Source organism: Ochotona princeps, chromosome 13, assembly GCF_030435755.1.
Source record: "Ochotona princeps isolate mOchPri1 chromosome 13, mOchPri1.hap1, whole genome shotgun sequence".
NCBI lineage: Eukaryota > Metazoa > Chordata > Mammalia > Lagomorpha > Ochotonidae > Ochotona > Ochotona princeps.
The window spans coordinates 15,051,158-15,068,529 of NC_080844.1; the positions used below are offsets into that span (position 1 = coordinate 15,051,158).

At 40.8% G+C, this 17,372-nt stretch overlaps 1 protein-coding gene across 3 annotated transcripts in view; it reads left to right on the forward strand.

The window, feature by feature from the left end:
• The window catches only part of HTR7 (5-hydroxytryptamine receptor 7), a 102,051-nt gene that overhangs the window by 59,895 nt on the left and 24,784 nt on the right, over positions 1–17,372 (forward strand). For all 3 annotated transcript variants that reach the window (XM_058671420.1, XM_058671421.1, XM_004583369.4), the window contains exon 2: positions 14,222–14,977. In XM_058671420.1, coding sequence (XP_058527403.1) covers positions 14,222–14,977 — 756 coding nt within the window. The remainder of the gene's footprint in view (positions 1–14,221; positions 14,978–17,372) is intronic.

Genomic DNA, 17,372 nt, shown 5'->3' on the forward strand with positions numbered 1-17,372 from the left:
GAGAAAAGGAGAAACAGAGTCTGATGATTCACTCCCCAAGTGGCCACAATGCCCAATGCCACGCCAATCTGAGACCAGGAGCCAGGAGCCTCTTCCGGTTCTCCCACATAGGTGCAGGGTCTGTCCTCAACTGCTTTTCCAGGCCACAGGCAGGGAGCTAGATGGGAAGTGGGGCTGCCAGGATTAGAACCAGTGCTCATATGGGATCCTGGCACATTCAAGGCAAGAACTTTAACCACTAGGCCACCACACTGAACCCTCATTGAATACATTTTTAAACCCAGCTTCTCTTTCTGCACCTTCTGGAACTCCCATAACTCTTGTATTTGTCCTTTTAGTAGTATTTCTTAATTCTTGAATAGCATTTTTTTTTTTAGCTCGAGCCAGCTCTGCTCCCAGCTTTTTGATTGTTTCCCCATTGTGGCAAGAAATATCTTCCAACTCTGAGATTCTTTCTTTTGCCTCCCTCATTCTACTATTGAGACTTTCTACTGAATTTTTGATTTGCTCTATTGTGTCCTTCATTTCTAATAATTCGGCTTGATTTTGTTTCAGTGTTGCTATTTCATGTGTGACATACTCGTTAAATTCCTGCATGTGCTTCTCATTGTTGATAAGAAGCTTTATAACAAGTTTTCTGAATTTTGTATCTTCCATTTTCTCAATGTCTGTCTCAGTTATCTCTGAGGTTGGCAAAGGCTTTTGCTCATTTGCAGGGGAGTCTTCAGTAATATTTATTGTGTTCCTGTCTCTTCTTTTGCTCGTAGGCATTGTACTTCTGGTTATCGGATTCTTCTCCCTGGGGCAGGTTTCTAAGTGTGTCACCCACAGGTCTACAGTTTGATTTTACTTATTGCTGTTGGTACCCAGTTGTTTGTTTGCAGTCACTGTGGAACTCCATCCAGTGAATTTCAGGTGTGGGCTCTTGTGTTAGATTTCCACCATGGTCTCTGTAGGCCCAGCTCCTGGTCCACCACTCTCCACCTCCTGTGATCCCCTGCTATAGCTGCATTGTTTTCTGTACAACCTTTCTCCCACTTCTGGTTGGAGCAGGTCCCAGGATTAGGGAGACACCAGGAGTCCTAAATAGCTAGGTTGTTGGTGGTGCTGATCTTGCCGAAACATTCCACTGTAAGCTCAGCGTGTGTGTAACTCACTGTTGTCCTTCCAGTCTTTGCCATACAGTGCAAAATGGTGCCTGATGTGCTAGTGGTGGAGTTCTGAATCTGCTGGCTGTTAGTTCTGGGGACTACTTGGGCCTATTTTGAGTGGATCCTGTAGGATGCGCGTTGGTGCAATGCACTGACCAGATGAGTTTGCTCCCAGCTTAGTGCATGTGCAGTCCTATCCCACAGGCTTTGCCTCCCTGCACAAAATGGTGCCAGATGCAACTTTGGTGGGTTGTCTGGACTGTGAAATCCACCCTGTTCCCACACCACAGTTTTGGGATCTACTACTCTCTCTGTTCCTGGTCAAATCAAACAAATCATCAGGACGGGCACCTGCTGAGTTCCCAGTGAACTCCCCTTCCCGCCTGGTTGCTGGTAGAGCTCAGGTCGCTGCTCACTGACTGCCACTGGGGTATCTGGTGACTGCAACACCACACTGTTGTCTCTGCTGCTTTCTCATGTCCATCAGTCTGTAGGTGTCCCTGTGCCATTGGCCTGTACTCTGCTAGTTCCTGGAATGTGCCCTTTCTGCTTCACCACAGCCAATGATTCTCCATCTGCTTTTAACGTGTCCTTACCCTATTCCACCATCTTTATTCCTCTGGTTTTGTCTTTTACTCAGAAACATCAGGTTATTCTCCATATGTTCTCTTTATCTGTCACCTTCTCAAATTGCTTGCATAATTTTTTGTGTGTGTGCATTGCTTGTGATGATCTGAAACCTTTATTCACACCACAGGCTTGCTTTTTTCAGCCGTGTTCATTTGGTGTGTAGGTGCTTCTAGTTTTACACATTGGTTGCATTTTGGTATGCATTTATTTTCTTTTTCTATCTTATTCTGCTGTTCTAACATCCTTAGACCTTGCGTTAGTGATCGTTTATTTCTGTTGAGTTCTCTTACAGCGAAAAGTGTTTGTAAGAAAACTACTTCTGTTTTGAGGGTTGTGTTTTCTTCTTGCCTGAGTTCTTCATTGGCTTTATTCCCTTCTTGCCTTTCCTTTTGTTAGTGGACACAAGGCACCTGCTTAGGTGGGTGTGGCCAAGCTTCAAGCAGAGTTGCTCACAGGAAAGCTTTGTGTATTCCCGACACAGTAGGAGGGCATAGTTTGCTAGGGGAACTGTCCTTCTCGGAAGCAGCTTGCCAGGGGTTTTTATAGCAGGATCAGAAGTCTATCTAGAGAAAAGGGGAGGGGAAGGCCCTTTTGTACGAAGCCTTACACACTCTGCCACCCGCATAGTGGGAACCTGGCCCAGCCTTGGCTGTTGTGGTCATTTGGGGAATGAGCCAGTAAATAGATCTTCCTCTCTCTTGGTAACTTAGTGTTTCGAACAAATAAATAAATTTTAAAAAATCTGACTCAAATCAGTTTCTTGCAGTTTTCCTTGTTTGTAGTGACAGTCTGGGCTCCCTATTAATACAGTATTGCAAGATGAGCTTTCTAGAAAACCCTCTGAAAGGGAAAATAAGCACCAGTAAGTAGATTCTTCCAGATTCTCTGGCCCTTGTTCCTGTGCCTTCCTTTTGCCTAAACCCCATATTGTGGGTTCCACTTTCACAGTTAATATTGTAGCATTGTAGCTTGTTGATTAGAGATGAGCCAGTCTGGAGGAAGGGAAGGAGACAGAGCCCCTGAAGCTGAGTGAATTCATTCCTGGCAGACGGTTATTAAATCGTCCTGGGCCACCACTTTCCACTAGTTGGGGATTTGAATGCCCTCCTTAGGCCTGTGTCCTGAAACATGACACGTCCTATGTATTGCTTCTGATTTGGATGCTTTTCTCACTACCTTGCCTCAGGCTGGCCTCCCACCCTTCAGTTTGTGCCTTCCTAAACAAAAGGATGTTTATTCAGAATGTGAAGTGTGTTGCTCACTCACCCTCAGTAGTGCTTCTGTCAGGTGGAGACTGAAGCCACTTGCTGCCATCATAAAGCAGCATATCCTTTTTCTTTCTTAATGCTTTTTTTTGTTTTTTTTTTTTTTGTTTTGTTTTTTGGTCCTACCTATAACTTCTTGAGTTTGTAGCTAAGGTGTTGTGTCATTCCTGTGTTTTTAATCACTGCTGGTAAATGTTTAGCTCCTTATTTTTCTTTTTCTTTTTCTTTTCTGTGAGAAGTAAAAGGCCAAAATCTTTGGTGGAAAATACAGAATTCACGGTGTATATTGAATCTCACACACTACTTATTTTTATGACTTGCTGTAATTATCTGAAAAATATTTTCATAGTTTTCCATTGACACATTTTTACATACTCAGTGGACAAACTGAGGTGACAAGAGAAATATTGGATGATGAAAAGTAACTGCCTTGTGACAGGCTACCAACAAGAATAGTCTCCTTGAACTTCTCTTAACTTGTGTAGGTAGCCAGGAGGTGTTTCTTTAGCTCCATTGGTGCAAAATTGTGTCCTTATTAACGTAATCACGTAGGACCTCTGGCAGGCACATTGCTAAGAGGACTCCCAAGAACGTCCTTCTCTGCTTTGCATGCCCTGTGTCATTCCTTCCTCTTGAATGTTGGTAGCATGAGCTAATCGCACAGCCCTTTAAAATATCTGAAGATAGGGCCCGGCGTGATAGCGTAGTGGTTAAAGTCCTTGTTTTGAATGCGCCAGGATCCCATATGGACGCCAGTTCTAATCCTGGCAGCCCTGCTTCCCATCCAGTTCCCTGCCTGTGGTCTGGGAAAACAGTCGAGGACAGCCCAAGGATTTGGGACCCTGCACCTGCATGGGAGACCCGGAAGAAGCTCCTGGCTCCTGGCTTTGGATTGGCTCAACTCAAGCCATTGAGGTCACTTGGCGAGTGAACCAGCAAACAGAAGATCTTTCTCTCTGCTCTCCTCCTCTCTGTTTATCTGCCTTTCCAATAAAAATAAATCTTTTTTTTTTTTTTTTTAGATTTTCATTTTTACTTTTATTACAAAGTCAGATATACAGAGAGGAGGAGAGACAGAGATGAAGTGGAGCTGGCGGGATTAGAACTGGCAACCATATGGGATCCTGACGAAGACCTTAGCCACTAGGCCACGCTGCCAGGCCCCAAAATAAATAAATCTTAAAAAAAGAAAGATCTGAAGATGAGCGACTGAGAACCCCAGCGGAGGCTGTCTTTCTCGCCTTCAAGATGCAACCTCCAGCAGTGCTTTTAGGAGGGAGTGGGTGCTGCTGACAGCTGTGTGCTTGGGCTTTGGGCCTGATGACACCCCAGGCTTGGCCAATTCCTTCATTTCACCCTCCTAAGAAGACTGAGTAGAAAAGTCAGTTGAGCTGTGGCTAGATTTTTAACCTGTAGAACTGGGAATGAACCGGTTACAAACTGATACTGTTTTAAGTCACTGAAGTGTGGTTATTGATTATAGAGCAACAATAAACTAATACAAGAGAGGTTCTTCAGAGAGCTCATAGAAAATAGGATTAAGAAATGTAAGCTTATTTTGATCTTTTTGTCATAATATGTAGAAAATGGATATGATGAAAATTCTATGTGTGGATCTAAACTTTTTTGCATCAAAATAAGCTCATACATTTAATGCATTTTTCTGTAACCTTTTGGAAGTACCTTCCTAACTATATATTAATTTTTGGATTCAAGCAATTTGCTTTATTCTAACATGTCTATCTCCCTAAAGAGTTGTTCTCATAATGACATACTTTGTAAAAATGGAGCCTTTTGTGACTGTGTTTTAGAATTTTGTTTCTGTGTGTTTTTTCTCCTCTTGTACTCACGGCATTCCCTCACTATTGAGATCAGAACGAGGAGTTTAGATTGTATCCTAGTCCTACCTGTAATCACAGCTTGGAAATAGAGTCCCATGTGATAATGGTTTTAGAGAATCTTAGATTAATGGCAAATGATAAGTTCAGTGTGTTTTTCAATTTTACACTTAATTGTAACATACAAGCTTATTTACATACATCAAGAGTGCTGCAGAAATTCTAAGTGAATAATCCATCTCATTTCTAAAAAGCATACCTGTGTAACACTCACAGACGAAGAAATAGAACATTTGTAGAAGTCCACTTTTCCTCATATGCTGTTGGCCATTAGTACCTTATCAAAATATTTGCTGTGCTGGCTTCTATAACCATAGGTTGGTTGATTTGGCTTGGTTCTGAAAATTATGTTTCTTTGTATTTTTGGCTTCTTTAGCTCAACATGATGTTTGTAAAATTATCAGCGTTGATGACTAAATAGTACTTGATTCATTCTTGTTGTAAGAATTCCATCATCTAAAAATATCACAATTGAGATACCTATTGTATAGCTGTAGAACTGTACTTTATAGTTTTAGAACTGTACTTAACTCTTGTAGAATGGGCTGGTTTCCTTTGGAACTATTACCAATAATGCTACCATGAACATTTCCCTATATGCACAGTATTTTGGTTAATATCATCACATACTTAGAAGCATTGCTGAATCATTGAGTATATATTATTCAGCTATAGTAGCTATTAAAAATAGTTTCCCGGGCCCGGTGGCGTGGCCTAGCAGCTAAAGTCCTCGCCTTGAACGTGCCAGGATCCCATATGGGCGCTGGTTCTAATCCTGGAGGCTCCACTTCTCATCCAGCTCCCTGTTGTGGCCTGGGAAAGCAGTAGAGGAGGGCCCAAAGCCTTAGGACCCTGAACCTGTGTAGGAGACCTGGAAGAAGTTCCTGGCTCCTGGCTTCGGATAGGCATAGCACCGGCCTTTGCGCTCACTTGGGGAGTGAACCAGCAGACAGAAGATCCTTCTCTCTGTCTTTCCTCCTCTCTGTATATCTGACTTTGTAATAAAAATAAAAGAAATCTTAAAAAAATAGTTTCCCAAAGTTACTGCATCGGTTTATACCTCCTTAGGTAGTATAATAAACTTCCAGTTGCTCCATATCTTTACAGAACACTTGTCTTTGTAGTTTTTGTCACTGTCATCGTCTAAAATTTTAACCATTCTTGTGGCCAGGTTGTCTCACTGTGCTTTTAGTTGGTGTGTCCTCATGACTTATGGCGTTAAACATCTTTCCATATGTTTACTGAAAGCCAGTGCTTTACAAACCTTGGGCCATGATATAGATTATTTTGCAAAATCAATTTTGTGCAAAGGTTGAAATAGAGTAACACAGATGAGAGCAAAAAATGGCTATGGTTTTATGAAATTTATACTCCAATTTTGATTTTGTAAATATGTGGATAAACACATCCATTTTTGTGTGTGTGTGCATATATATATATATGTATATATTTATGTAACTCTTTTGTGAACTGTAAGCCAAAAGGTTCGCAGAAGCTCATATTAGGTGCTTAAAAAAATTTGCTTCATTAAGATGAGAAAGCCATTCGTACCTTATTGAATAGAGTGCTATGAGACAGAACTAATAGCCGAGATAATGAAAGCACGATTCATGATGATTTTGTCATCCAGGAAAGCTGGAAGCAAATTCATTAAGAAGAAGTATGTAGAGTAAAGCTAAAGCTCTTCATAGCATGATTGCAAAGTCCTCGGAACCAAGTGAGAGAAGGCTGTTTTGACAGCAATGCACAGAGCAATCAATTCTGTATTCTGGGTCTTAGATCTCCAAACCTTTTTGGAAATCTGCATGTTTCAGAAATTCCTTGGTGATGCCAGTAGTCTGGCAATTTGGGGAGCCACTAATTGAGATGGGAGATTCTACTGGATTGTGCCATAGTGTCAGGGAAGACGTCTTCTGGAAGAGGTTTTCTGAGCGTGTGAAACTTTGTTAAGATGAATGCTGTAAAAGTCACTGTATTCCAGGATAATTTTACCTGGTTTCTTTGACTCCCTAAATTATTATTCTGCAGGACTGAAAAAATCAGTGAAAAGTGTTTAATGAAAGAACCATCCTCTACAATTTTTGTGTAGTCAGAGTGGAAAACAGGCAGCAGAGTTAATCTGGTTCTAATCCCTCTCTATGCAGATTATAACTCCTTAATCCTCTTTTTCTCTGAACTACTTCAATGGAACTACTTAAAGCAAACTCCTACTTCAGTGGAACCCCTAAGGAGGATTGCATAGGTTTCTCAATTGTATAATACTTTGGTGCCTTTGATGCTGAGACTTGGTATATTTTAACATTTGTATAGTTAAATTTTAAAGACTTTATAACACTGTGCTTCTCAATTAACAATTGAGCAGAAAATGTTGTGTGATAAATATTAGCTGTGCATATTAAGGAATAGAATTAGGTTTGGTTTTTTTTTCTCCTTTCTTTCCCTTGAAGGTAAGATTTATCCTAAATAAGGTTTGGGAGAATTTATGTATAATTTGGACAAATACTTCCTCGATTAACAATATTGCTTTCTGTAGTAATTATACGATTTAAATGTCAATGAGTTCTTTCCTTTATGTGAATTTATGAATGTAATAAAATACTTTCATCAAGCTAATCAACTAAAACAATGTAAGATTTATCAGATTTTTTTAGCATTTGATGGCCTGGATTTTCTCTATTGCCAGAACCATTTGATGTAGAAACACGGAATTCTCTTACATGTCTTTATTTTGTTCTTAAAACTATTGTTGCTTTTTTTTCTTTAATTTTTTGAAAGAAGCATTGTTTTATAGGTACACTGTAAAAAAAAATGTCAAGGATAGAAAAATCCAGCAAACGTTTTAAGCCAATAAAATCCCAACAGCTTAAATAAAACATACTAATATTTTGTTGGCTATTCTTATAGATATATGAATACAATCATGCATATAAAGTCATATGCAAACTTTAACATAAAAAGATGAATTATTAATGATAGTCTATTATTTTTCTGTATTCTATTTCCTTGTCATAAATACATATATATATCATTTTAATGATCACTTGATTACACATATATACATTATTTTATGTGTGTATAAAAAAGCCCTCCATAATTTATCTGATCTCTTATTGATGGGTACCTAGATTGCATCCTTTTTCTCTGATATGTAGGTAGTTAGCATTTCTGCAGATTGGTTATTTCACATTTGCACAAATTTCTAAGTGTGATTTTCTGAGCCCAAGGGTCAGTGTTAATGATATTGGGAAGCTGTCTTTCAGAATTGTAATCCCAGGTGACAGTCTCACTAGCAGAGTAATAGAGTGTGTGTGTGTGTTCTTTCAAATTTATCATATTGGCTTTTGTTTTGAAAATTTGGCAGGTGATCAAAATATATGTCTTTATTTAAAGTTTTTATGTCTTTGATTATTAATGAAGTTCTCAGCTATTTGTAAGTGTTTATTGGCCAGGACAATAGCTTATTTTTTGCTTCATTGCTTCAGGCTTTTTTATTAGAATGACTTTTCTTTTAGAAGTTACCCTGTAAGAGATCTGTGAATATTGGGATACTGCCATTTTTTGTTCCTGATTCATTTGATTTTAGCTCAGCACAGATGTTTAAATTAAACCAAATGCTATTTATTTAGTTTTCTCTCAGTTTTTGTCACTAAAATTTATCAGTGTCACATCCTAGACTTGTAAGTTTTTCTATCCTGTTTAAGAATGCCCTTTGTCATTAGAAACTTGCAGAAACACCTATTCTCTTTCATCTGTTTTTGGGAAAGCAGAAGAGTGGAGAGAGAGCTACCTGCTGTGCAGGGTCACTCTTCAAGCACAGGCAGTGACCGGGCTGGACAGGGCAGAAGCAGGGAGCCGGGATACCCAACTCCTCCTCCTGTCTGTGCTGCCTCCTGGAGCTGCAGTAACAGTTGAAGCCTGAGTCAGAGCCAAGAATGGAGCCCCAGCACTATCATGTGGGATGTGGGCACCTTCACCACCAGGTTCAACACGTGCCCTGGGTTGAAATTTTTACATAATTATCTTTGATTCATCTGGGATTTGTGTTTTAGAAGGAAAAAGATAAGAAAGCAGTGGTCTTTTTTTATAGATGGGGCCTGTTGCATTACAGTGATCAGAATACTGGCTTTTTTTTAAAGTGGAGATGCCCTTTCTTGATCCATTTTTGCATTCTGACTTGATGGATTTAAAATTATCTAATTAAATTAAAATTACTTCTAGGTTATTCAATTGGCATTGTTATGGATTGAGGGGAAAATTGGCACTAAGGTATGAATTTCCATATTGGAGAAAAAAAGGTGTTTTTGTTTTTGTTTTGGATTCAGATATTCTTTTATGCATATTGATAGAATTTCATGTTTTCTTTAAATAAATCCTGGTCATATATTTGAAATTTTGATATTTGAAATTTTGGATCATTGTTATACGTTTAACTCCCCCAAATGCTCTCTAATTGTTCATTTTTAACACGTACTCTATTTATTTTTGTTTATTTATCTTGTTTATCTTTGTACTGACCTTCTAGATTCTTACAGGGTGGTGCCTAGGAAACTGAAGAATTACTTTACTAGAGAGTATAACTTGAAAATAATAGAGAATGTAGCCTTATATAGGACCATTTTTGTGTTTACTACTATTATTATTATTTTCTGATATAGTTCCATAGGCTCAGGGATTTCCCTTACCCCTTGCCCAAATTCCCTCCCCTCCCTCACTGATTTCCTCTGTATTATTACAATACTATAGTTCTTCTTAAACAGTGGTAAGTCCATCATTGTGGGCATAGGCAATGGCAGAGAATCCAGCATTGCATTGTCAAGATATACCTAACAGTTTCATTGGGAGCCATAGGACAAAATCTATGGGATATAATTTGAACATGTAGGGAAGACTGAATAGGCATCAGTCAATTCACATCACTTTATGAAGACTAGAATGAATGAAGATACTGTTTCTATAAGGTTCACTAATATTTTAAAACTCTCCTTTGGTACTCCATTAATTAATTTCCCATGATTAATCTGTCAATTCTGTATTATTTATGTACACAGGATAAGACTGCAGATACCCCTTATGGTGAAGGCTGAAGCTGGAAACTTAATCCAGGTCTCTCCCATGACTCAGGAACCCAGTTGCTTGAGTCATTAGCACCGCCTCCCAGGGTCTGCGAAGCAGATGTTACACCCAGGCATGCTGATATGGCATGGGAACATCTTACTACTAAGGCAAAGACACCCCTGGTTTTTTTTTTTTTTTTTAAAGATTTTATTCATTTTATTACAAAGTCAGAGGAAGATCTTCCGTCCGATGACCCACTCCCCAAGTGAGCCGCAACGGACCGCTGCGCACCGATCCGAAGCCAGGAACCTGGAACCTCCTCCAGGTCTCCCACATGGGTGCAGTGTCCCAATGCATTGGGCCGTCCTCGACTGCTTTCCCAGGCCACAAGCAGGGAGCTGGATGGAAAGTGGAGCTGCCGGGATAAGAACCGGCGCCCATATGGGATCCCGGGGCTTTCAAGGCGAGGACTTTAGCCGCTAGGCCACTGTGCCGGGTCCACCCCTGGGTTTGTAAGTAAGCCTGACAGTGTAGTGCCTCCTTCCAGAAAGGAAAATGTTGAGGAAATGGAAGGGAAAACTGAACTGACTCCAAGACTAGCCATTTGCCAGGCTGTGAGTCCAAAGATTGCTAATTTTTTTCTAATGCCACACAAATAAAATATAACATCTTTTATTGGTGTAAGTAATCCCATTTCCTCCCTTACTGTAATCTTGTTCCAACCATCTGCCAACTCTCCCGGTCCCACTAGGTATTTGTAAGGTGACTGACAATGCCATCTGGTGGCCACCTGGGGAACTTGATGAACTTATCTGCATGTTGGGCCTGGACTCTCTGGCAGGCCTGAGGCTTCAGCCTAGCCCACTGGCTTGAATACCAGTTCTAGGCTGGGGAACAGGCAGTTTATGTCTGGACTGCAGGCAAAGGTGGAAGGGAAGCCAAAGGCCAAGTCTTGGGAAAGGATGCTTGGGGGAACTGGGAACAAGAGCAGGCACAGAGCAAGAAGAGACCTGCAAAGGACTTCCATAAGGAAGCAGAGTACTCTTAAGGCCAAGCAAGGAAAGGGAAACTTTTTTTTCTTAAAAAGGTTAACTTTAAATATATTTTTCCATGAAAATTCAAAAAAATTATGAATTTGAAAGTCAGAGCAACAGAGAGGGAGAGACATACACACAGAGATCTTCCACTTGATGGTTCATTCCCCAAATGGCAGCAACAGCTAGGTCGAGACTGGGCCTAGGCCAAGAACCTAGAATTCCGTCTGGGCCTCCCATGTACCTGGGCTGTCATCTGCCACTTTCCCAGTTGCCTTGGCAGGGGCTGGATGGGGAGCCAAGAGGCCACGACTAGAAGTGGCATTGGATGTGACATGCCAGCTTTGCAAGTGGTACCTTATCTTGTTGTGTTATAATGCTGGCCAAAAAGGGAGGTATGTTTAATAGGAAAAATAGTCTGAATTGTGCTGCAGGCCAAGCGCTGCCTCACTTGTGGGCATCTCGTCAGCTCTAACATCTTCAGGGGTTTCCTCATCTCATTTTTCTTAAGTTTTTTTTTTTTTTTTAATTTTGTTTACATTGCTTGAATCCCCCATAATTTCACATAAAGCAAACCTTATTTTATATTTCTTCCGTCTTTTCCCTCTCTTCTCTCTCTCACCTCTATATACCCCTTCTCTGCTCCTCGTTAGTTCCTTCCCCTTGCTCTTTGAGTTTCTGTTCTTGCATTATCAGGAACGCTTTTGTCTTTTCCCTCCTTTATTCTGTTTTGGAGCCAAGACATCACCCTCATGGCTCCTGATCAACCCCTGGAGAGTGAGTGCTTCTGGGTCCTCAGGGGCAGGCAAGGTCAGGGCAGGGCAGTGAAGAGCCAGGGCGATAAGCCCCTGAGCCCCTGGAAGGGATCAGAGCCTCCTCCTGCAACACCCTGGTGTCTTCCCCCTCCCCTCTGCAGGTTTCTGCACAGGTCTGCATTCAAGATGTTGGTTTCCTTAAATCACTGCATGTCCCCAACATTTAGAACAGTGCCTGGCATGCAGAAGCAACTTTATTTGTTAAAGGAATAAATGGATAGTCACGCTGAATAAGCAGATCCAATGAATCCAGTGAAAAACATCGCTCCTTTTTTTGCATTTCAATCCTGAGTTGTTGTCAGTGTTCCACTAATGAAAGCATGATTTTGGACTTTTATGGTGTAATTCACACATCAATAGTATTTTCAGAAATAATGATTAGTTTTAATGTTTTAACCTCCAAATAAACAGACTTTCAGAAAAATCAGCAGTCACTGAGCCAGGGACTCTCTAACTCCCCTTTTTGTGTTTCAAGCTGTGTCTTTTATAAACTTAAAGAGGGCAGCAACAACAGCACGGTAGCCAGCTTTTGCCCAAATATTCAAATATTCTTCCTCAAAAGGGTAGTTAAGCATGGTGGAAAAAATAAGTGTTAAAAATATTCAGCTTTTGGTGAAACATTTTACAATGTTTGTTTTCTCTGTTGAATGTCTTTTGCATGACAAATTCTTGATACTACTGGCAAAATGTGTATTTCCTGTATAGAACTCCATGTGGAGAAAGTGTTAGATTTTCCCAGGGGAAATAATAGGAAAATGGTAAGTTCCTTAGGACAAAATGGTAAGTTTCTTTTCATGCTTGGGATATGGTTCTGTGCATAGTAGGTACTCAGCAAATGTTCCTAAAGCATTGGTTCCTCAACAGTTAAATTACTGAGTACCTGCTCCAAGATGAACACTCCATCAGATCCTTTGGATGGAAAGGTAACTCAAAACATGTAAATGAATTACTGCAGTACTGTGAGATAAGTACAATTAAGAAGCTACCTATAAAGTATAGGGGTAAATAGAGAAGTGATTATGTCTTGAAAAAAGTTGGGAAGTCTTGTCTTCTAGAGATCATTTTTAAGCTGATTGTTGGAAGAATTAGGGACTTGCCAGATGGAAAAGTCCAGGCAGAATGTAACACAAAGTGAAAAGGCCAAAATCTAGGAATGACAGAGTGTGTTCCTAGTTTGTTTGTTTGTTTGATTGTACTGCCTTTGTTTCAGGAAGAATTTAAGGTAATTTATGTTCCAGTCTTTTCATACTGGAGTGGTTAGAGATGAGACTCAAAGATGGCAGGAAGTATATTATCAAGAGTTTTGTAATTGATGCTTGAATATGAATTTTATATAATGGAAAACGAACCCAAGAGGACTGATAATCAGATTTGTTGTGAATTTTCTGTATATTGAATGAATGAAGGTAGAAATTGAAGATTAATATGTACATTTACATGATTTCATTTTTGTAAAAGGCAAAAGTGCATTTATGTGTGTTTATATATACTTGTATATACAAAGGAAAATGTTTCAAAGGATATACTTGAACTTGTTCACAGTGATAACCTCTGGGGAATGGGATTAGAGGGAAGGGGATTTATGTGGCTGTCTGTATACTGGGTGGGATACTGTGCTTTTATTTCTGTATTTGAATTTTTAATAAATATGTATTTAAAAAAAAAAGAAAGTGTTAGATTTACCTAATCATTTTCAGCACGGTACCCTTAGAGATGATTCTCCAGCGTCCAGAGAGATGAGGTAGTGTGTTTCTCCCATGGTTTCTCTGACAGTGTTGTCATGGGAGAATTTTCTGGAGGTTTTTTAAAAAAAGTATCCTCCTATCTTCTCTTCTGAAACTCAAGAATGTCCAAAGTACCTCACCTATTTTTGTGATCTTTAAGAATTTTTTTGCTTCAGTGCATTTTAAAGATAAAATGAATTAAGAATGAGCTTGAATTAAGGAGTCCACGGAGATCAGTGGGCGTATGCTATTTCAATGTCAGAGACTTGGGTTCGTTTGTAAGGGTATGTCACAACATTCCACGTCAGGCTTGATGGCTTGCTCCTCACTGATTGTGGCAGCTGTGGTTATGGGGTGGGAGGGCAGGTGTTTAATCTCTTGTTCATGGACTACAAGGGTTGCGAGCTGCTAGTAGGAAGGGAAGAAGCATGGGACTAGCATTAGAATCTGAGGGTTTGGGGGCTGAGTCCTGGCAATGTCTCTGGGGGACAGTGCGGCCTGGAGTAAAGGAGTTAACACCTGTGAGCCTGAGCTTACCCATGCTGCAAAATGAGAATGTCTTCCTCAGAAGGCTGTTCCGAGGAGTTGCAGCAGTGCTGTGTACGTTGGTAGTTCCTTCTTCACTGTCTCCTCTCCGTTTCTCTCCTAGGTATCTGGGCATCACGAGGCCCCTCACCTACCCCGTGAGGCAGAATGGGAAGTGCATGGCCAAGATGATTCTGTCTGTGTGGCTTCTCTCGGCTTCCATCACCTTGCCCCCACTCTTCGGCTGGGCTCAGAACGTCAACGACGACAAAGTGTGCTTGATCAGCCAGGATTTTGGCTACACGATTTACTCCACGGCAGTGGCGTTTTATATCCCCATGTCCGTCATGCTCTTCATGTACTACCGGATTTATAAGGCCGCCAGGAAGAGCGCTGCCAAGCACAAGTTCCCTGGCTTTCCCCGCGTGCCGCCAGACAGCATCCTCTCCCTGAACGGCATGGTGAAGCTGCAGAAGGAGGTGGAAGAGTGTGCAAACTTTTCGAGACTGCTCAAGCACGAGAGGAAAAACATCTCCATCTTTAAGAGGGAACAGAAAGCAGCCACCACCTTGGGGATCATTGTCGGGGCCTTCACCGTGTGCTGGCTGCCTTTTTTCCTCTTGTCGACAGCCAGGCCCTTCATCTGCGGCACTGCCTGCAGCTGCATCCCACTGTGGGTGGAGAGGACATGCCTGTGGCTTGGCTATGCAAACTCTCTCATTAACCCTTTTATATATGCCTTCTTCAACCGGGACCTGAGGACCACCTACCGCAGCCTGCTCCAATGCCAGTACCGGAACATCAACCGGAAGCTGTCTGCCGCAGGCATGCACGAGGCCCTGAAGCTAGCTGAGAGGCCAGAGAGATCTGAGTTTGCGCTGTAAGGTTACTTACGATTATTTATTCCTCTTCCTCCCTCAATCCTTTTGTGCAACTCCTTGATATGCGTCATAGCAAGTTTCCTGAAGCAGTAGCCAATTATCTATAGACACATCAGATGTGAATATAGTGTAGAATAGTCTCCCGTCCCCCACCCGGTCAAGGTTCAACAGCCAGAGGTAAGTGCTTAGTTATATTGAAAGAGGCGACGGATTCCTGGCTGATGAATTGGAGTTGATGTGGGTGAAACAATGGAGGTGATATTTCCCATCCATTGTCTTATAAATGGTACACGAATTCTGTCCACATAGTCAAATTCCTGCAATGTCATCATTTTAGTTGTTGATGTTCTTCTATACAGCACAGTTCTTGATGACCTCATCCTTCTTTGATACATTTTTCTTTTGTGACAGAAAGCAAATACGATGTTTCTTGAATGCATTTATATTCACACAGGCTAAACGGGAGGAGTTGTGTGTGAAGTTGGTTGCTCTGGCTGGGAAGGTGCTTGGGGTTGGGCAAGGTCTTTTAAGCCATGGGAGTTTTTGATGGGGACTTCCCACATCATCTTGGGAATCAAGAACAGATCCAAAGTTGTTGAGTTTGTCTGGGTCTTGGGTGGCTTTCCAGAGAGCAATTGCAGTATAGAGTATTGGGATCTGAAAAAGGATGGTAAATAACTAGTGGTGATAAGGAAATGGAAACTTCATAAATGACTCATATGTTAACAAATATGACATCATCAGGAATAATGGATATAGGATGGTCGTTAGAGCTGTCCACAGGTCAAATGAAGACTTAGTTTTAAATTGAAGGTAGAAGAGCCATCATCACATTTGAAAGGATGACGAGATGGAAGGTACTGGTGTGAGAAAACAGCAATGGTGGAGGACACTGGAGAAGGCAGAGGAGTGTGCTTTTGCTGATCCCAGCAGGAAAGAACAGACCAGAGAAGCAGGGGACATCCTAGCTGAGAGAGTCCTCCCTGTCTCCATGTTCAATCCCCCAATGTGACAGCAGCTATGGGAACTAGATAAACCACAGCTGATGTCGCCATTCATGTCAGCTGATACCTAGTGTTGGACATTTTTAATGTAGTAGAACATCTTTAACTTACAATACAAAAGTTGTAAGATTCCGGCTATGCTTATTGCTGAGTGGGCTGTTTGCTTCATAGGTATTCGTTTTTATTTCTAATATAATAACATATTTTACACAAGTGAAATTGTTTACAGTATAAAAATAGCACTCAAAAATATGATTTTTGTTCTAGAATATATACTGTGAGCAACCACAGAAGTCTTTTTATAATATTCTACCAGTGTTTGCCTACCAGATTAGGGATGTCAGATTTCTATTTGGAGAATCTTGTATAGTGCCTGATCCTTAATGTGTGACAAATTAAGATGATTGCTAACAATTATTGACTACCTACAACATGCTATATGTCATGTTACCTGCAAGTAGGTGATGCTAACATTCCCAGTTCTCAGAAGAATAACTGGAGACATAGAAACATAGAGTAGCTGATCTGAGATCACATAGCTCCTATGGTATTGATGACTTCACTGCCCCTACTGATATTGTTATCATTTTATTGCTTTTCAAAAGATCTTAGCTTGTAGACATTAATGAGCCGAGGAATGTTTTTCAACTGGAAATTGAGGCCATCAACTGTCCCGGAAGACAGCTAGGATGCCCTGTAAACTCAGTCTAGTCTATAGATTTACCTGCGCTATGAAAGACCCCTCCTGGACAGGTGGAGAATGTGAGGTCAGGCTATTGATGAGTATTAGACTATGGACTGGCACTTTTAAGTTGTGGCACTGGTGAGGACTAGGCATAATTTAGGACATAATAGCTTTAGATCAACCCATAGAGCAAGTTGAGGACTTTGAATTAAGTATTAATGAGCAAGCTATTAGTATCGCTAAGTGAGTTATTTTAGTTATTGGCACAGATTTACCTTCTGGAAGTGACAATTTCCAGGAAGAAGGAAGTAGGTTATTTTGCCTGGTTCAAGGGTAGTGTAGGGTAGACCAAGGGAAACACTTTGGTTTCAGTTACCAGGAGTAATGTGTTGAGAAAGTCTCTGGCACTAGTGAGAAGGGCAGACGGAAGGGAAGCACAGGTGGCAAGGAGTCCAGTCACACAGACAATAATATATTAACTAGGAAAGGACAGATAAAGTCCAGCACCAGAAAACAATGGATTTGCATACATCATACACAGGGTACTGGAGAATAATTTCACTGATCATTTTAGCTAATATCTCACAAATAACTGAGAGCACAAAACGATCATTTTTAAAAATGTAACACAGTCTTTCCAGTTTAAAATAATACTGACCATTTTTCCTGAGGGTTCACTGTCAGATTCCATGCTGTGATCTCCAT